Source organism: Aotus nancymaae, unplaced genomic scaffold (assembly GCF_030222135.1).
Source record: "Aotus nancymaae isolate 86718 unplaced genomic scaffold, 86718_ANA_hifiasm-v0.15.2.pri h1tg000064l_0, whole genome shotgun sequence".
Lineage (NCBI taxonomy): Eukaryota > Metazoa > Chordata > Mammalia > Primates > Aotidae > Aotus > Aotus nancymaae.
Window position 1 is genome coordinate 569,435 of NW_026988478.1, and position 15,970 is coordinate 585,404.

The 15,970-nt window shown below is 48.9% G+C and overlaps 1 protein-coding gene across 2 annotated transcripts in view; it reads left to right on the plus strand.

The window, feature by feature from the left end:
* The first annotated feature begins 4,228 nt into the window (after positions 1–4,228).
* Positions 4,229–15,970, plus strand: part of TMED3 (transmembrane p24 trafficking protein 3) — a 41,322-nt gene continuing 29,580 nt past the window's right edge. Inside the window, exons 1-3 of one of the 2 annotated variants that reach the window (XM_021674398.2) lie at positions 4,229–4,527; positions 6,756–7,004; positions 14,660–15,482. In XM_021674398.2, the coding sequence (XP_021530073.2) occupies positions 4,360–4,527; positions 6,756–7,004; positions 14,660–14,896 (654 nt within the window). In that variant the 5' untranslated portion in view covers positions 4,229–4,359 and the 3' untranslated portion in view covers positions 14,897–15,482. Of the gene's footprint in view, positions 4,528–6,755; positions 7,005–14,659; positions 15,483–15,970 lie in introns of those variants that run through there. The other variant, XM_064366119.1, reaches the window with a different exon arrangement.

A 15,970-nucleotide genomic window follows, 5' to 3' on the forward strand; every position in this document is an offset into this window, starting at 1 on the left:
CTTTTTTTCTTTTTCAGATTTAAATTTGTTTGTTTAATTCACAGAAAAATTATTTATGTTTGAAGTGTACAACATAATGTTTTAAAATATGCATACATTGTGGAATGGCTACATTGAGCTCATTAACAGACATATTACTGCATCTATCATTTTTTGTGGCAAGAACACTTAAAAGATACTCTCAGTGATTTTCAAGTGTAGATGTGTCGTACAATAATTTTCTTGAATTTATTCCTCTTATATAACTGAAATTTTGTAATCATTGGCCATTTCCCCAACCCACCACTCCCTATCCTCTGGTAACTACCATTGTGTTTTCTTTTTCTTTTTTTTTTAATTGCATTTTAGGTTTTGGGGTACATGTGAAAAACATGCAAGGTTGTTGCATAGGTGCATACGTGGCAGTGTGATTTGCTGCCTCCCTCCCCCTCACCCATATCTGGCATTTCTCCCCATGCTATCCCTCCCCAACTCCCCACCCCCCACTGTCCCCCCACTCCCCCCCAACAGACCCCCGTGTATAGTGCTCCCCTCCCTGTGTCCATGTGTTCTCCTTGTTCAACACCCTCCTATGAGTGAGAACATGTGGTGTTTGGTTTTGTGTTCTTGTGTCAGTTTGCTGAGAATGATGGTTTCCAGGTTCATCCATGTCCCTACAAAGGACACGAACTCCTCGTTTTTGATGGCTGCATAATATTCCATGGTGTTCTACCTCTCTAGACACCCCCTCATGATTCAGATACAAGGGGATCCAGTTGGCAGAGCCTGGGTCCCATGCCCACACACCTTGGGACCCGGGAGCAGAGGGAGAGGGACCATCTGCCCCTCTTTGACTCTGTGATGAGAGGCAGGTTAGTCTCCCACCTAGTTTGGGATTTCCCCATAGGAGGGATAGTTAAATGCTTGACAGCCACAAAAACAGTTATGCTGGGTAAGTTGGTGAGTCTCAGGAGGGCAGTGTGTGTCACCTTTCTCTGATTGGTTTGTTCAGGGAAAAGCTGGCATTGGTTATAGCTCCATGACAACGTTAAGTGGTTTGCAAAGTTTCCATTTGCTTTAGTCAATCCACACAGTGACTGTGTTGCTTGTTTCTTCACCATCAATTACCTGCATGAGGCACAGATAAACTTGGATTTCGTTTCAACATCCTAATAGCATGCTAGGGAATGCTCCTGTTGCATGAAGCAATGATAAAATTCTGCTTCAGGGCACAGATTGGTGCACCTTATACTGCCCATCTCATGATAACACATATAACTTGGGATGTTTTCAATTCACGATGGGTTTATTCAGATGTAACCCCACTGTAAGCCAAGGAGCATCTGTACATATTTAGAGAAGTAAGACATAAATGTTCAGTTATCGTGAACCTTCCTTGGGTGCCACCTCTGCATTCTCCTTCCCCTTAGACGTAAGCACTAACGGGTGTTTATATACTCAATTATTGTCCTTTTATTTATTTTTCTTGCCTAACCTTTCCCGCCAGAATTTCTGGGACAATGCTAAATAGCAGCTGTGATAGCAGGCATTTATGTCTTATTCGCAAGTTTGAAGAAAAAGACTTCAGTGTTTATCATTAATCATGACGTCTGCTCTAAATTTGTTATATTTTATGACATTAAGGACGTTGTCTATTATTTCTGTTTGGCTAAAGTTTTTATTAGCACGAATGGATGTTGAATTTGTCACCTTTTTTTGCATCTGTTAAAATTCTCGTTTTTATTTACTGCTTTAATTTTTTATTATTTGCATTTTATTTTTTGTGTTTCTTTTATTTACTGTTTTAAAATGCCTTCACAGAAGTCACCCCAAGACTAATGTGGATAGGAAACATTTTTGGTTTTTCTTTCAAGTTATCCTACCTTTAGTACCATATGTCATGCAATATAAAGGTTGGAAGGAACCTTAGAGTCATATACCATTATAATCCGTCACCCAGGTTCATGAATCATCTCTATTGTTGCTAAGGGGTTGGCTGTTCACCTGCATCTGTTTGAATATTTTCAGGGATGAAAAATGCACTATCCTTGTCCATTCTATTTTTGGAAATCTCTAGTTCCAGAAAGTCATTTACTGTGTGAGCTGAAATGTGCCTCAGTGTCAGATTCATGCTTTGGTCCAAGGTTTGCCATATGGAATGTGTAGGACAAGTGTTCCCTGAGGTATGGGTAGAGGCAGTGTGTTTAGTGGGAAGCTGGTAGTCTTCAGAATTAAGCAGATTTGGGTTCACTTCCTGGTTTAGCCATTGACAAGCTGAGTGAGTCTGGGTACTAGGGAAGAGGCTTAACAGCCATAATTCCTTCCATCCCAGTATGCTCCTCCTTTGCAACGTAACTTTGCAACTCCTAGAATCCAGAGGTAGATTCCATTTTCCCACCTCCTTGAATCTGGGCCGGCCTTTCAACTTGCTTTGAAACAGAATGTGGAGAAAGTCATACTGGAAAAGGTCTGAAACTTAGGTCTCAGGGGGCCTTGCTGCTCGTGTGTGGTTCCTCTTGGGATGTCGCCCTGAGCCTGCCATATAAGGAAGTAATCTAGCCTTAATAGGATGCTTGGAGGAGAACCGAGGTGTCCCAGCCAACAGCCTGCGTGTATAACTCTGCTTGCTCTGACTTGCAGACTTAACATTTAATCTGGAGAAAGTTACTTTGATTTTTGGAGATGGGGTCTCCCTTTGTCACCCATGTTGGAGTGCAGTAGGGCCATCACAGTTCACTGTAGCTTCAAACTCCTGGTGTCAAGCAATACTCCCACCTCAGCATCCCAAGTACCTGGGACTACATGCCCACACCACCATGTCTGGTTATTTTTTTTTCTTTTCTTTTCCTTTTTTTTTTTTTTTTTTTTTTTTGTAGAAACGAGGTCTCACTATGTTGCCCAGGCTGGACTTGAACTCCTGGCTTCAAGCAGTCCTCCCACATCCGTCTTCCAGAATGCTGTGATACAGGCGTTAGCCATGGTGCCCAGCCTGAAATTTCTTTTTGTTAGTCTTAGCTGAGCGCTCCAGCTGTGCCAAGGCCATCATGGTCTTCTATCTGTCATTCGTTTCTCCACTCAGTGCATCTAGATCAGATGATTATGACTTCCATGTTTTCTGTCAGTTCCTAAAAAACAATGTGAAATAGGACAGTCCTAGGAAAGGAACCTTAAGGGACGCTACTAAACACCTCTTCCATGCCTGTCACTGAGCTAGTCAATATTATTAACAGCTTTGTTATGCGTGCATGTTATTTCCAAGCCTACAGGTTGCTCTCACACATATTAGCATGCTCATCCATGGTGAAATGTGCCCAGCAGAGATCTCTATGGGCAGTAACATTCTTTCCTGAAATGCAGATATACCACGTCTAGTAATGCTCTCCTGAATAAATTATTTATTGAGTATCGATATCATAATTTATGTCTTTTTTCTTTATTAGATCACAGTGAATATAAAACCATACCAATAGTTACGATTATACAAAAAAATCTTCTTAGGTCAGTGGTCATGGGTAAGACAGTAAACCAAGTTATCTGCTTTCAGCACTTTTAAGAAGTCAGAGTGCAAAAATGTGACAGTTTTGTACAAGAAAATTTTTCAACGAGTCCTGACAGCCAAAATATACCTGAAGTCGCTGCGAGACTTTACTTAGATTTTCAAAAGATCGTTTGTGTGTGAGCACGCTTGTGTTTTTCCCAGAGCAGGTGTAATAATGGATCTTTACTTACACACCCCTCCCCAAACACACACACACTGTTTCACCTTGGGAAGGGGACGGGAATGAAGAAAGGAGTGTTAATGGGGTTCCCAGCGTTCCCTTATCTTTCACCTAGCTCCCCACCTACTGTGGATGTTAGATTTGGGCACACCCATTTCTAGACAAGGAGACTGGTTCTCGAGGGAAGTGTGAGACTGAAGTTACAGAGCTGTCAAAAGCCGCGTCCGTATGGAGGGAGTAAACCCCACGTGCTTCGTGCTGCAGCAGCTGGAGGGCGGACCCGGGCCGGCCTGGAGAGAGCTCAGCCCTGCAGGTCCGGGAGCGCGCGGAACAGCGGAGGGCTCCGCCCCTTCCGGGTGGCGGCGCGCTGGGTAGAGGCCCGCCTCCCCTCCGCGGAGGCCACCCTCCGAGCCGCGAGAGGCGGGGAGGGGGCGTGTCCCCCGGCCCAGCGCGGCCAGCGCGCACGCGCAGCTGGCGGAAAGGGCCGGGGCGCGCTCTGAGCGCGCGGCTGCGCACTGTGCCGCCTGCCGTCCCGGAAGCGCAGCGCCCGGCTAGCGCCACGTCTCTTCCGGCAGGTCCTCCCTGGGCTCGGCAGCCGCCGCCTCAGTCCGCGAGGGGCGCAGCGCCCGAGCGCGGCCCTCGGGACGGGACCGAGAGCATCATGGGCTGCGCGGCCCCGCGCTCCGCCTCCGCGCTGCTCCTGCTGCTGCTCCTGCTCCGGGCCGAGCAGCCCCGCGGGGCCGAGCTCACCTTCGAGCTGCCGGACAACGCCAAGCAGTGCTTCCACGAGGAGGTGGAGCAGGGCGTGAAGTTCTCCCTGGATTACCAGGTGAGGCCGGGCGCCCGGCCGCGCTCTGTTCTCCCGCCACTCCCGGGTCTCTCCTGGACACTGGCGCGCCCCTAGCCACGGAGGCCGCAGGGAGGCTGCAGGGGGTGGGGATCCCCGGAGACCAGTTGACTTCCTCGTGAGGAGGAGGGTTCGGGTCATCAGGCCCCCCCCGAGACGGGCCAGGCCGGCGGGAGGGAGTCAGCGCCGCAGGTGCGAGTCCCGCAGCCTGGGAAGCTGGCCGGAGAGACCTCCGCGGGCCCCGAGACACTAAGAACGCCAGTTCTGATCGGCTGGACACGGGCCCTCTACCCGAGCGTTCGAGTACTGAGAAATGGCAGCGAGAGGAAGTGGCTTCAGAGTTTTATTTTCTTTCTCCCCTCTCCAGCGTTTAAAGTTGGAGTGAGGTGAGGGCAGCAGAGGCGAGAATGGGCGCTTTGGAAAGGAGGGCCCAGCGCAGCCATCGAGGCCTGACGGTGTTTACAAGGAGCGGTGTGCTTGCAAGACTTGGCTCTTGCCATATGGCTTAGAAAAGCGCGGGTCCTGTACTCCCGTCTCCTTTGAGAGATCCCGTGGCCCACAGTGACAGGAGCACGTCCTGAGTGAGGGGTCCGCCCCGAGATTTAGTGAGCAGGCCTAGGGTTGGGGGCCAAGTGGGCATCGTACTCACACAGCTGTCTGCTTGTGGACGCTTGCTGACAGGGACTTCAGAAGTGAGGTGGCGCGGGCAGCGGGAATGAGGGCAAGCTATTTGACCAGTGCCTCTGTGGTTAGAGGTGCTGAAGGAAGCTTGTGCTTGGAGACAGCTTACATGTGGTAGTCTCAGTCACCGATTTGTCCACTTTCACGTCTGTGTGGACAACAGGCAAATTGTGACTGGTTAATGTGGGCAACCTAGGTGCAGTGACAAAAGGAATGATCATTGTGTGGTTGCGGGGACCTCAGAGATCATCTGGTCACTGCCAGGGCGAAATCCCTTGTCAAAGTGTGTCCAGCCTGGGCTTAAACACACCCAGCAGCGGGATGCTCACTGCTTTATGCAAAGCTTGCTGGGCAGGACCAGTAACTTTTGTCTGGACAAAGAGGACATTTAGTTTGGAAGCAGATGGAGCCCATTGACCGTGTCCTTTGATGGATCTTGGTTATAGCCATTGCCTACCTGTCAGATTTTGCTGCATGTGGGTCTTATTTTTTCTTATATTAAAAGGAGAGTTTGAACTAAATGATTCCCAGGGATTCTTCTACCTCTGACACTTAGAAAGCCCATGAATGTGTCCATCAATATTTTTATTCTCCTTTATTCAATTAGTAATAATACATTGTAAATAGCTACTAGACCCATTCAGCAAGCCAAGAATAAACCTTGCTGGGGGTAGGGGGGGTGCACTTATCTGTTATTGGAAGGGAGAAGCAGGAGGTGCAGCATGTGTGCTCTAGAGTGGCCCCAAATCAAATTCCACATCTCCAGGGGGCTAGTTTGCAGTCTGGCAATTGTCCAGTAATTGGCTGGCAGTTTTAGGGGCACTTGCTCCATGTTGGACATTGTGCTAAGCACTTAGGTGTGATAACTTAGTGAATCCTCACTTCATGGATAAAGACATGTCCTCAGAGAGTAAAGTAACTTGTCTAGGGTCACATGGCTAGTGAGTGGCAGTGCCCTAAAGCAGTGATTTGCTGCCCGTCTTGTGTTAAGTATTAAACAAAGATAAAGAACCAGTGGTATCTGGTTGCATTGGAATAGTTTCTTGGGCATCCCTCCTCATCTTGCTCTGGATTTCTGGAAGCCTTATCAGCACCATCTCATGAAGAGCAGTTATCCTGGGGTATGTTCGTTCATGCATCAGAATAGTGCAATAGGTGAGTGAGCACTGGAAGCAAAAGCCCTCAGGACAAACCCCAGCCCTACCACTTTCTCTTGTGTAACCTGAGGCAATTTACTTAGCCTTGAAGCTTGGTTTCTTCTTCTGTAAAACGGAAAGGATTAGGCTCATGGAACTCCTGCAGAGCAAACTTCGGTGTCAGGCAGGCGTAGATTCAGATCTTAGCCCTTGCACTTTCAAGTGGTGTGACCACAGCCAATTTATTTAACCTTGCTCAGCCTCGGTAAAATGGGAAGTGGAAACGTTTGAAGATTAAATGACAGAAATGTTTGGTCTGATCACAGGGTCTGGTTGGCATTTGGTAGGTGGTGGTTGCCCCTTTGATAACAGCAAGCTTTTTATGGTTGTCAGGTCATCACCGGAGGCCACTACGATGTTGACTGCTATGTGGAGGACCCCCAGGGGAACACCATCTACAGAGAAACCAAGAAGCAGTACGACAGCTTCACGCACCGGGCTGAGGTCAAGGGTGTTTATCAGTTTTGCTTCAGTAATGAGTTTTCCACCTTCTCTCACAAGACCGTCTACTTTGACTTTCAAGTAGGCGATGAGCCCCCCATTCTCCCAGACATGGGGAACAGGGTCACAGCTCTCACCCAGGTGAGTGAACATGGGCAGTGCGGGACTGCTAAACCCCCTCGCGCGTTCCTCCTTGTCGGCCTCTGTCTAGGCTGGTGGTCGGAGGCATCATCAGGCTTGGTTTTGCCTCTTTTCTTCACACTTAGTCCTAAAGGCCGCTGCGCTCTTCTTTGGATCTTCCTTCCCATTCTCTAACCAGATCCCTGCGGCGCTGTCCTCAGATACTCCTGTCTCTACTCTTTCATTCCCACTCTGTCTTTCGCACAGTACCACTTTTGAAGTACCTGCATCATGTGTCTCTGCTTGTATTACCTGTATCATGAAGACCAAAGTCTTTGCTTGGTGTATTGGTTAAGGTAACACAAGGTGCTGCAACAAAATAAGCTCAAAACATCAATGGCCTAACACAACAGATGCTTATTCTCATGCATAATAATCCGGAAAAGGTTGGTGGGGAGCTTTCCTCCATGGTGTGACTCAGGGATCCAGGCTCGTTCTTTCTCGTCAGAAAGTGGCACAGCACCTGCCTTAGAGAGTATTCTGTCTTCCCCTGGGGCTTCAGAGTCCTCTGCCTATAGCTGCCAAAGGAGGAAAGAATGAGAAATGCCCATCTGCTTCTTAAAAGCCCAGGCACAGTGGGAAGACGTATCACCTGCTCATGTCCCGTGGGTGAGAACTTAGTCATGTGGCAGCTTTAGCAACAACTCCGCACTGTGGAAGACACACCATGACATTTTTGGGGGAGAGTCATGTCTGCTGCTCATGGGCTGTCAAGGTTAATTATTCTCTGATCTCAGCCTCCTTCATCCATCTTCCCTCCTGCTATTTCAGCTCCTCCTTCCCTTTCACGTGCAGGCTGGGGCTTCCTGGGGGCTAGGACTCTGAATGATTTACTTTTGTATCCTCAGTGCTCGCTGCATTAGGTGTGGCCCTGGAAGGGAGCTCACCAAACGCTTGTCACATGACTCAGGGCCCAGGGAAACCTGTAAGGCAGGAGTAACCATCCATCACTGCACGTGTACCGGAACCAAAGCCAGCACGTCTTGTAATTTCAAGGAGGCCAGATGACCTTCTGGGCTGCCCTCCAAGGTGGCTCCCTTCCTCTGTGGCTCTGGGCATGCTCATGAATGCCTGTGGATTCATTTGCCCAGTCTTCCATCTTCCCTCAGCAGTTGGAGGCCAGAGCTGTACTGTTCATCATAGTAGCCACTCTCTAAATTTGGCTATTTAAATTAATTAAAATTAAATGAAAATGCACTCCCTCATCTGCACCACAGCCTTACTTCAGTTACTCAGTAGTCAAAGGTAACTTAGTGACCACGCATAGAAAGTTCCACCGTCTAAAACTGGCTTTGAGCTTTGCGCTTGGTACATGACTACTGTTAGAATGTCCAGCCGAGGGTGTGTGGTGTGTTAAGATCTTTTGCAACCAATACTCATGAGAGTTCTGTTGGCCGCTGATGCAACAGCCTCTATTCAGAAGATTTTGTAAGTCTCCAAAAGCTGAGCTGAAGGACTTCCCCATTAACCAGTAGAAAACAAGTGGATAGGAAAAGCCTTAATGAATTAGGTGAATAGAGACATTCTTTCCTGGAGCCTGAACAGTAGTTTGATTTTGGTGCAGGAAAGGGTGATTTATACTTCCCTTTTCTTATATGTTAGAACCTCTTCTTTGCTCCCGCTCAGCCTCAGAAGAGCCATTTCCTTCCACTTCTCTGACCGTGCCGCCTTGAACCATCTGTGCCTACTTGCTTTTTTGCCAGCATTCACCCAGTCTGCGCACTGTGCCTGGTGCTGGGCGTCCTGCAGGGAGCACAGCCCTACAAGCCAGTTGGGGGCACTGTGGTCAGAGCTGTAACTGGGAGGGCCAGGGGTTTTGAGGAGGCACTGACGAGTTCTTCCAGGAGTCAGGAAGGCTTCACTGGGAGAGCTTTGCCTTAACCTGAAAATGTAGGAGTTTGGCCTCCTAGATGAAGAGAGCAGGTGAAATGTATGGAGTGGAACTTTCATTCTTCTTGCCTGTCCTTTTTATCTTGCTTGGCGTGGGTTTTTTTTTTTTTTTTTGAGGCGGAGTTTCACTCTTGTTACCCAGGCTGGAGTGCAATGGCGCTATCTCGGCTCACCGCAACCTCCACCTCCTGGATTCAAGCAATTCTCCTGCCTCAGCCTCCCAAGTAGCTGGGACTACAGGCGTGTGCCACCATGCCCAGCTAATTTTTGTATTTTTAGTAGAGACGGGGTTTCACCATGTTGACCAGGATGGTCTCCATCTCTTGACCTCGTGATCCACCCGCCTCAGCCTCCCAAAGTGCTGGGATTATAGGCGTGAACCACCGCGCCCGGCCTGGCGTGGGTTTTTATGCAGCAGCTGCTATCTCGCTTCTCCCCAGACTTCCTGCAGCACAGTGGCGGGTCAGAGGCCTTGGTTTCTGGCACAAAAGTAAATACTAGGTGAAAGAACAGCTTCCATCGTGAACAGTGCCCAGGCTGGAGATTCAGGCCCAAAGGACTTGTTTCAGACCTGAGTTCAGGAAAGCCAGGTTCCTAGGAGAGGACATGGGCCAGGAGGATTTGACTTCAGGAAAACCAAGCTTGAGGGGCTTCCAGGCTTCCTGAGAATCTGGGCAGATCCTGGTCAGAGCTGAAGGTTTCTGACAGAGGTCAAAGGCCAAGAGCTACCTTACTGGTGGTCTAGGAAGGATGAAAGGTTTTCCTGCATGCTCTGAGGCCAGCTCCTGCTTCCCTGTCATTAAGTTCTTGAAGAATTTAAAGAAGCAGGTACTTGGGTCAGTGGGGACCTAATAAGATGAGGGTTCCAGGAATTTATCAGTGGTTACACTGGCCTGAAGACTGAAGACGTTGGCATCCGCAGGTGGCCGGGACAGGATGGGATGTCAGCGTGGAGATGGAGGAAAGGAATAGTGCCAGGAACGGGATGGGTCAGGGTGTCCTAGAGACCGACTGTCACCATGGAGCCATGACCATAATTCCTGTGAGGCTCCAGGACGCTGGAAGCCAGTCAGGACTGGTGGTCTTAGCAGGGCGGAAGGTCACACACAAGGAGAGCTGGGGACCTGTGGCCTGGGAAAACAGAACCCTGAAGCAGAGCAGACGGTTTCTGTGGGTTTTCTGCTGGGTGGGAAGCTGGCTGAGGGATTGCCTAACTGAAATTTTGTGGTAACAGGCTGAAGGGGTTTGTTTTAGACGAGCACTAATGGAATATCTCAGTGGATGGGAAGGAGCATGTTTTTACAGAGGGTAAGCGTTCAGGTATCTGTGATTCTCTGGGGTCTCTTGCAGCATCTGCGCCAGGTCCTGAAGACGTCTGCAGGTGTTAGATGCCAGGAAAGCTGTAGAGTATCACCTGTTGCTCCGTTGCCCACTTGGACCTGGTCCCTTTGTTTCACTGATCTGATCTGAGATTGTTCCTTTAAAGGCCACGGAGGCCTCTTCATGCAATCTCAGTGCCGGTTTCTGGCCTGTGTCAGTGGATCTAGGCCTTTAAAGTGACGCCTCACGTAAATATCTGACTTCCCCTCTGTCTTGGTGTCTACGCCTGTGATTTCTGTGTCCTTCCTGTTTTCCGCTTCCCTTCCTCCTTCCTCTCCAGCAATTCTGGGCTCTGGAAGGAGGCTGGAGATGCTGACCAGTACTGCTGAATTCCCAGGCCAGGGTCTACGGTCCGAGGAGCCCCCAGTCAAGTGAGTCCAGTGTACGCTTTGTTTCTGAATGAACTTGTGACAAATAAACTTGGAGGATGGAATTCTCACCTGGAAAATCAAGTGAGCCCTTCCGGAGTGTTTAAAAACAAATTCTGTGCGGATTTATACATGCAAACGTGTATGCATATGTGTACATATAAGTACACACGTGTGTGTGCACCACACACATACATATACATATATACTCGACCATGATACATACATGTATACACTTATGTGTGTGTCTCCGTCCCTCCCACTGATTTCAAGAATGATGTACTTGGTTACCAAGTCCTGTGATTTCATTGCCAACAATTTCTGCCAAATCCACTCTTCCCTGACTTGGCGACTTTCTTCATGGAGGCTCACATCTTCTCTTCCCAATAGAACTACAGCTGCCTAAGTGGTTTACCTGCCTCTGGACTGGTTCCTATACATCCCTTTCTGCATCATAGCTGCCTATGATTCTGGTAAATTCTGGTAAAGCGGAATTCTGATCTTGCCAATCTTCTGCTCACAGATCCACACGATAAAGTCTTAGACTGAGGCCCTTTACCGTGAGCTCCCACCTCCCCACAACTGCCTCTCCACGCATCGCCTTCACCACATCAGTCCCTGGCCCCAGACCAGGCCCTGCACAGTTCTTCGCCTGTGCTTCTGCTTCCCGGAATGTGTTCTCATCCTCAGCGTGGTGACATCCTGCCCATCCATCAGGGCTCTGCTTGCCACGTCCCACGTCAAGTACTCCATCTTCTCCGGCAGGCTCAGCAGCTTTCTCCTGGGTGTTCCCACAACTCTGCATACCCTTCTGTTCTTGGCTCTTTTCATATCGCATTACAGTTGAGTAATTTTTTCTTTATGTTGTGAACTTTCTGAGACCCAGGACTGTGTCTGGCTCTGATTCTTAATTCCCTGGGCCTAGCACAGTGCCTGGAAGAAAAGTGGGTGTTGAGTAAAGTTTAAATGAAGGAATTAGTGGAAGTGTAAGCTATTAAACTCAGCCATGATTTGAAATTCTTTTTTTTTTTTTTAGACAGAGTCTCGCTCTGTCACCAGGCTCCAGGCTGGAGTGCAGTGGCACAATCTCAGCTCACTGCAACCTCCGCCTCCCGGGTTCAAGGAGTTCTCCTGCCTCAGCCTCCTGAGTAGCTGGGATTACAGGCACGCGCCACCACGCCCAACTCATTTTTGTATTTTTAGTAGAGACGGGGTTTCACCACGTTGGCCAGGATGGTCTCGATCTCTTGACCTTGTGATCCGCCCATCTCGGCCTCCCAAAGTGCTGGGATTACAGGTGTGAGCCACCGGGCCTGGCCGATTTAAAATTCTTATAACCTCACCCTACAGGTATCTCTCCCAAGTTCCCCAGCCCCACCTTCAGTCCTTGTGATTTCCAGGGATCACCAGAGTGATGTAAATATAGAACACGTTTGTTTTACCAAGTCTGCCTGTATAGGTAGTGTCTGGCGGGGAGCACTAGGGAGGCTTCTGGAAATGCCACGTCTTGAGTTAGCTTTGGCACGGGTTCACATAGGGAAAGCCTGACTCCGCATTGACGTCTTTCCTACTTTCTTCCAAGTGTGGTCTCCTGTTCCATCTGTGACAGTGGACATGCTTTAGTGAGCTTTGGAAGCATCCCTTGGAGAGCTGGGAGCAACCACAGATGGGACCATTGCCCCAGGGCAGAGGCCTACACCTGAGCTTTCTCTTCTGGTGGTTGGCCTTTGAAGCCACTTGGCATTGGAAGTTCCCCTTGGAGTCAACTTCTTGGTGTCTAGAACCCTTCTTAGGATCATAGGATCATTTGTCCCTTTTTCAATATCAAACATTTGCAGGTATAGCCCACCTGACAAATGTGGGGAAGTGAAGATGTCCAGTGCTGACTATACTGCAGTTGTGAGAGAAAAGATATGTAGCCTAAAATGATAGAGCATTGAGGATGTCACTGAGAAAGCAGGACGGAGGTACCCATGGGGGACAAATGGGCTTGGTCTTTACTTGATATTGCTCCTCGAGCTGGTGCCCAGTCTGACTCTACCAGTTCCATCTGATATGCAGTGATCATGCCACCCTTCTACATGTGACATTTCACCACTTCTTACACGTGGACGAGGATGAGAGGGCCAGCCACCATGTGCAGGAGAGTCCCAAAGCCTTGGAAGGTAGACATGTTGCCAGAAAGATAGAAGCAGAGGCTGAAGGGAAGCGTTTGTTCTTCCTTGCCTCGTCTAGTTCAGCTCCTAGAATGGTCCAGAGTTAAGGATACCCAGTGAGGCAGGTACGGGTAACACCACTGTTTGGCAGTACTTACCATCTGTCTTGTGGAGGGGGTTCAATGTGAAAGAGAAACGGGTTTTGGGGAGGGAGGTCACAGAGTGACTTAGTCTTTTCTGGTTTATTATACTGCACTTTACAAATAGTTTGGCTTTGGAGTTTGGGAACTGAAGTGTCTGGCGTGTGCTTTGTGAATCCTCTAGTCTGAGAACTCACTGATGAGATATAATTTTCTAGGTCTTAGATACGCAGTGGTCTAGAGGCTGCCTCTGAATAGGAACTCACGTTTTCCCACAGGCATAATGTGTTAGTTGTCTATTGCTGAGTAACTAATTACTACAAACATAGTATCTTAATAGAATACTCATTTTTCTTTCTTTCTTTTTTTTTTAAATTATACTTTAAGTTCTGGAGTACATGTGCAGATCGTGCAGGTTTGTTACATAGGTATACATGTGCCATGATGGTTTGCTGCATCCATCCCCCCATCATCTACATTAGGTATTTCTCCCACTGTTATCTCTCCCCAGTCCCCAGAATACTCACTTATTACCACACAGCTCTGTGTGCTGTGAGCCTGGGCAGGTTGGCCAGATTCTTTGCTTGGAGTCTTCCGAGGCTGATGTTGAGATAGTGGCAGGTTGGGCTCCTAGCTGGAAGCTCTGGGGAAGGATCTGCTTTCATGCTCGTTCAGGTTGTTGGTGGAGTTGAGTTCTTTGTGGTTGTAGGACTGAGGTCCCCGTTTACTTGCTGACTGTTGTCCCCTCAGCCCCTAGAGGCCTTTTTCTGGTGTTGGCAGTGCACCTTCACCTTCAAAGCCGGCATGGCACATTGAATTCTTCTCATGCTTCGAAACTGTCTTAACTTCTTCTGCAACTAGCTGGAAAAAGCTCCCAGCATCTAAGGTCTCCTGCGATTAGATCAGGCTTGGATAATCGCCCCGTCATAAGGTCAGCTGTGTCATATTAACATGATGCAGTCACGGGGATGATAGCTATATTCATAGCTTCCTGGAATTAGGGCAGGGGATCTTGGTGGTGGTGGGAAGGACATTTTCAGACTTCTGCTTACCACACTGAATATGTTGGCAGGTAAAGAAAGTGATGATGTAGCATGCATTACGTGAGCATATGTGTCTATGTGGTGCCTGTTCATATATGTGTCTGCATGTGTGTGCATGTTCTTATGTACATGAGGCACGTGTCTTCATGTGTTTGTGTGTATACATAAAGCTATAGGCAGCAATTATATAATAGAATGAGCATGAGCAGTGGATTCAGAGGTGAAACACAACTGTGGTCTAGTTCACACTCTGCTGTTTATTACGCGTGTGACCTTGGGCAATTCATGCAGCCTCCTGGAGCCTCAGTTTCCTCATCTGTATGTGGGATAAGGCCTCGTTAACAGTGAGGGTACTGATCCATGCCTATCAGGGGTATTGCCAGGATTAGATAAGAGTATAGGGCAGTGCTTAGGTTCAGGACTCTGACAGTTGAGCCAAACTAACTCAGCCACATACCAGCAGTATGACTCTGGGCAAGTTACTTAACCTCTCTGAGCTTCAATTAGGCTTGTTGTGAGGATTAAAGAAAACCCTTAGCATAGACTCATAGTATTCAGTGGATGATAGCATTTGCGGTTTGCTGGATCCCATGTTTGTCTCAGGGTTAGCAGCGTGACTGCTTTTCTCTTCCTGCCCAGATGGAGTCCGCCTGCGTGACCATCCACGAGGCTCTGAAGACGGTCATTGACTCCCAGACGCATTACCGGCTGCGAGAGGCCCAGGACCGGGCCCGAGCGGAAGACCTCAATAGCCGAGTCTCTTACTGGTCTGTCGGTGAGACGATTGCCCTGTTCGTGGTCAGCTTCAGCCAGGTGCTACTGTTGAAAAGCTTCTTCACAGAAAAACGACCCGTCAGCAGGGCAGTCCACTCCTAGTCCAGGCATCCTGCTCTAGGGCCCCTGATGCCCCAGACTGCAGCAGTCCCTAGGTCACAGCCTGCTGGGCAGGGTGGAGGCAGAACGATGCTGCTGTGGTGACCCCTTGCCTTTCATGCCCATGCTTGATTCTTGCACTTCAGCAGCTGAAGGTCACAGAGCCCAGTAATCAGAAGGCATCCCGACTGCGTTATGTGTGCAGCGCTGAAAAGATGTTTACGATTAGGCTAGGGATTAGCCACTGTGGGAGGATGGGCCGGCCACGATTCAGTAACCTGGCTTTAGTGGAAACTCCAAGTACCCAGGCCTCTTGGGCAGCTCAGGGTCCCGCCTCTGTTTCATGACGCGTGGGTCATTTGGCTTGGGTATCCTATGCCATATGGGGAAGAAAGGGGCTCTTCCTCCCCTGAGCTTCTCTGTACCCGAGGAAACCAGGCCCTGAGCGACTTTGAAGATGTGTTCACCAGCGTCAGCCATGCAAGCAGGACAGGATGGCGACTGGGTGCCCTTGGCATGCCGTGTATTTCCTGGGAGGTAGAAAACTGTGGGAAACTGTGACTAATAAAAACTAAGTGTGAGCATCTTGGAGGCTGTGCCCTTTTTTCTTCGCCCTAAAGAACTTAAGAGCTTACAGCAGGGCATGGGTGTGTGCATAAATAGAGTGTGAGAGAGAGTACCTAGAGAGGTGCATGGGGTGCTGTGCAGAGAGGTGTAGAGTGGGCAAGAAATGACTCCTCCCAGATGAAGGAAGACAAAATAGGAAGTCTCGCATGTCACACACTATGTGTGCAACAGAAGTTTGCAAATGCCGCCTCCTCTGATAATACCTTCTCCCTGACATCCACGTGCTCAGTTTGCAAATGCCACCTCCTCTGATAATACCTTCTCCCTGAAATCCATGTGCTCGGTTTGCAAATGCCGCCTCCTCTGATCATACCTTCTCCCTGACATCCACGTGCTCGGTTTGCAAATGCCGCCTCCTCTGATAATACCTTCTCCCTGACATCCACGTGCTCAGTTTGCAAATGCCGCCTCCTCTGATAATACCTTCTCCCTGACGTCCACGTGGTCAGT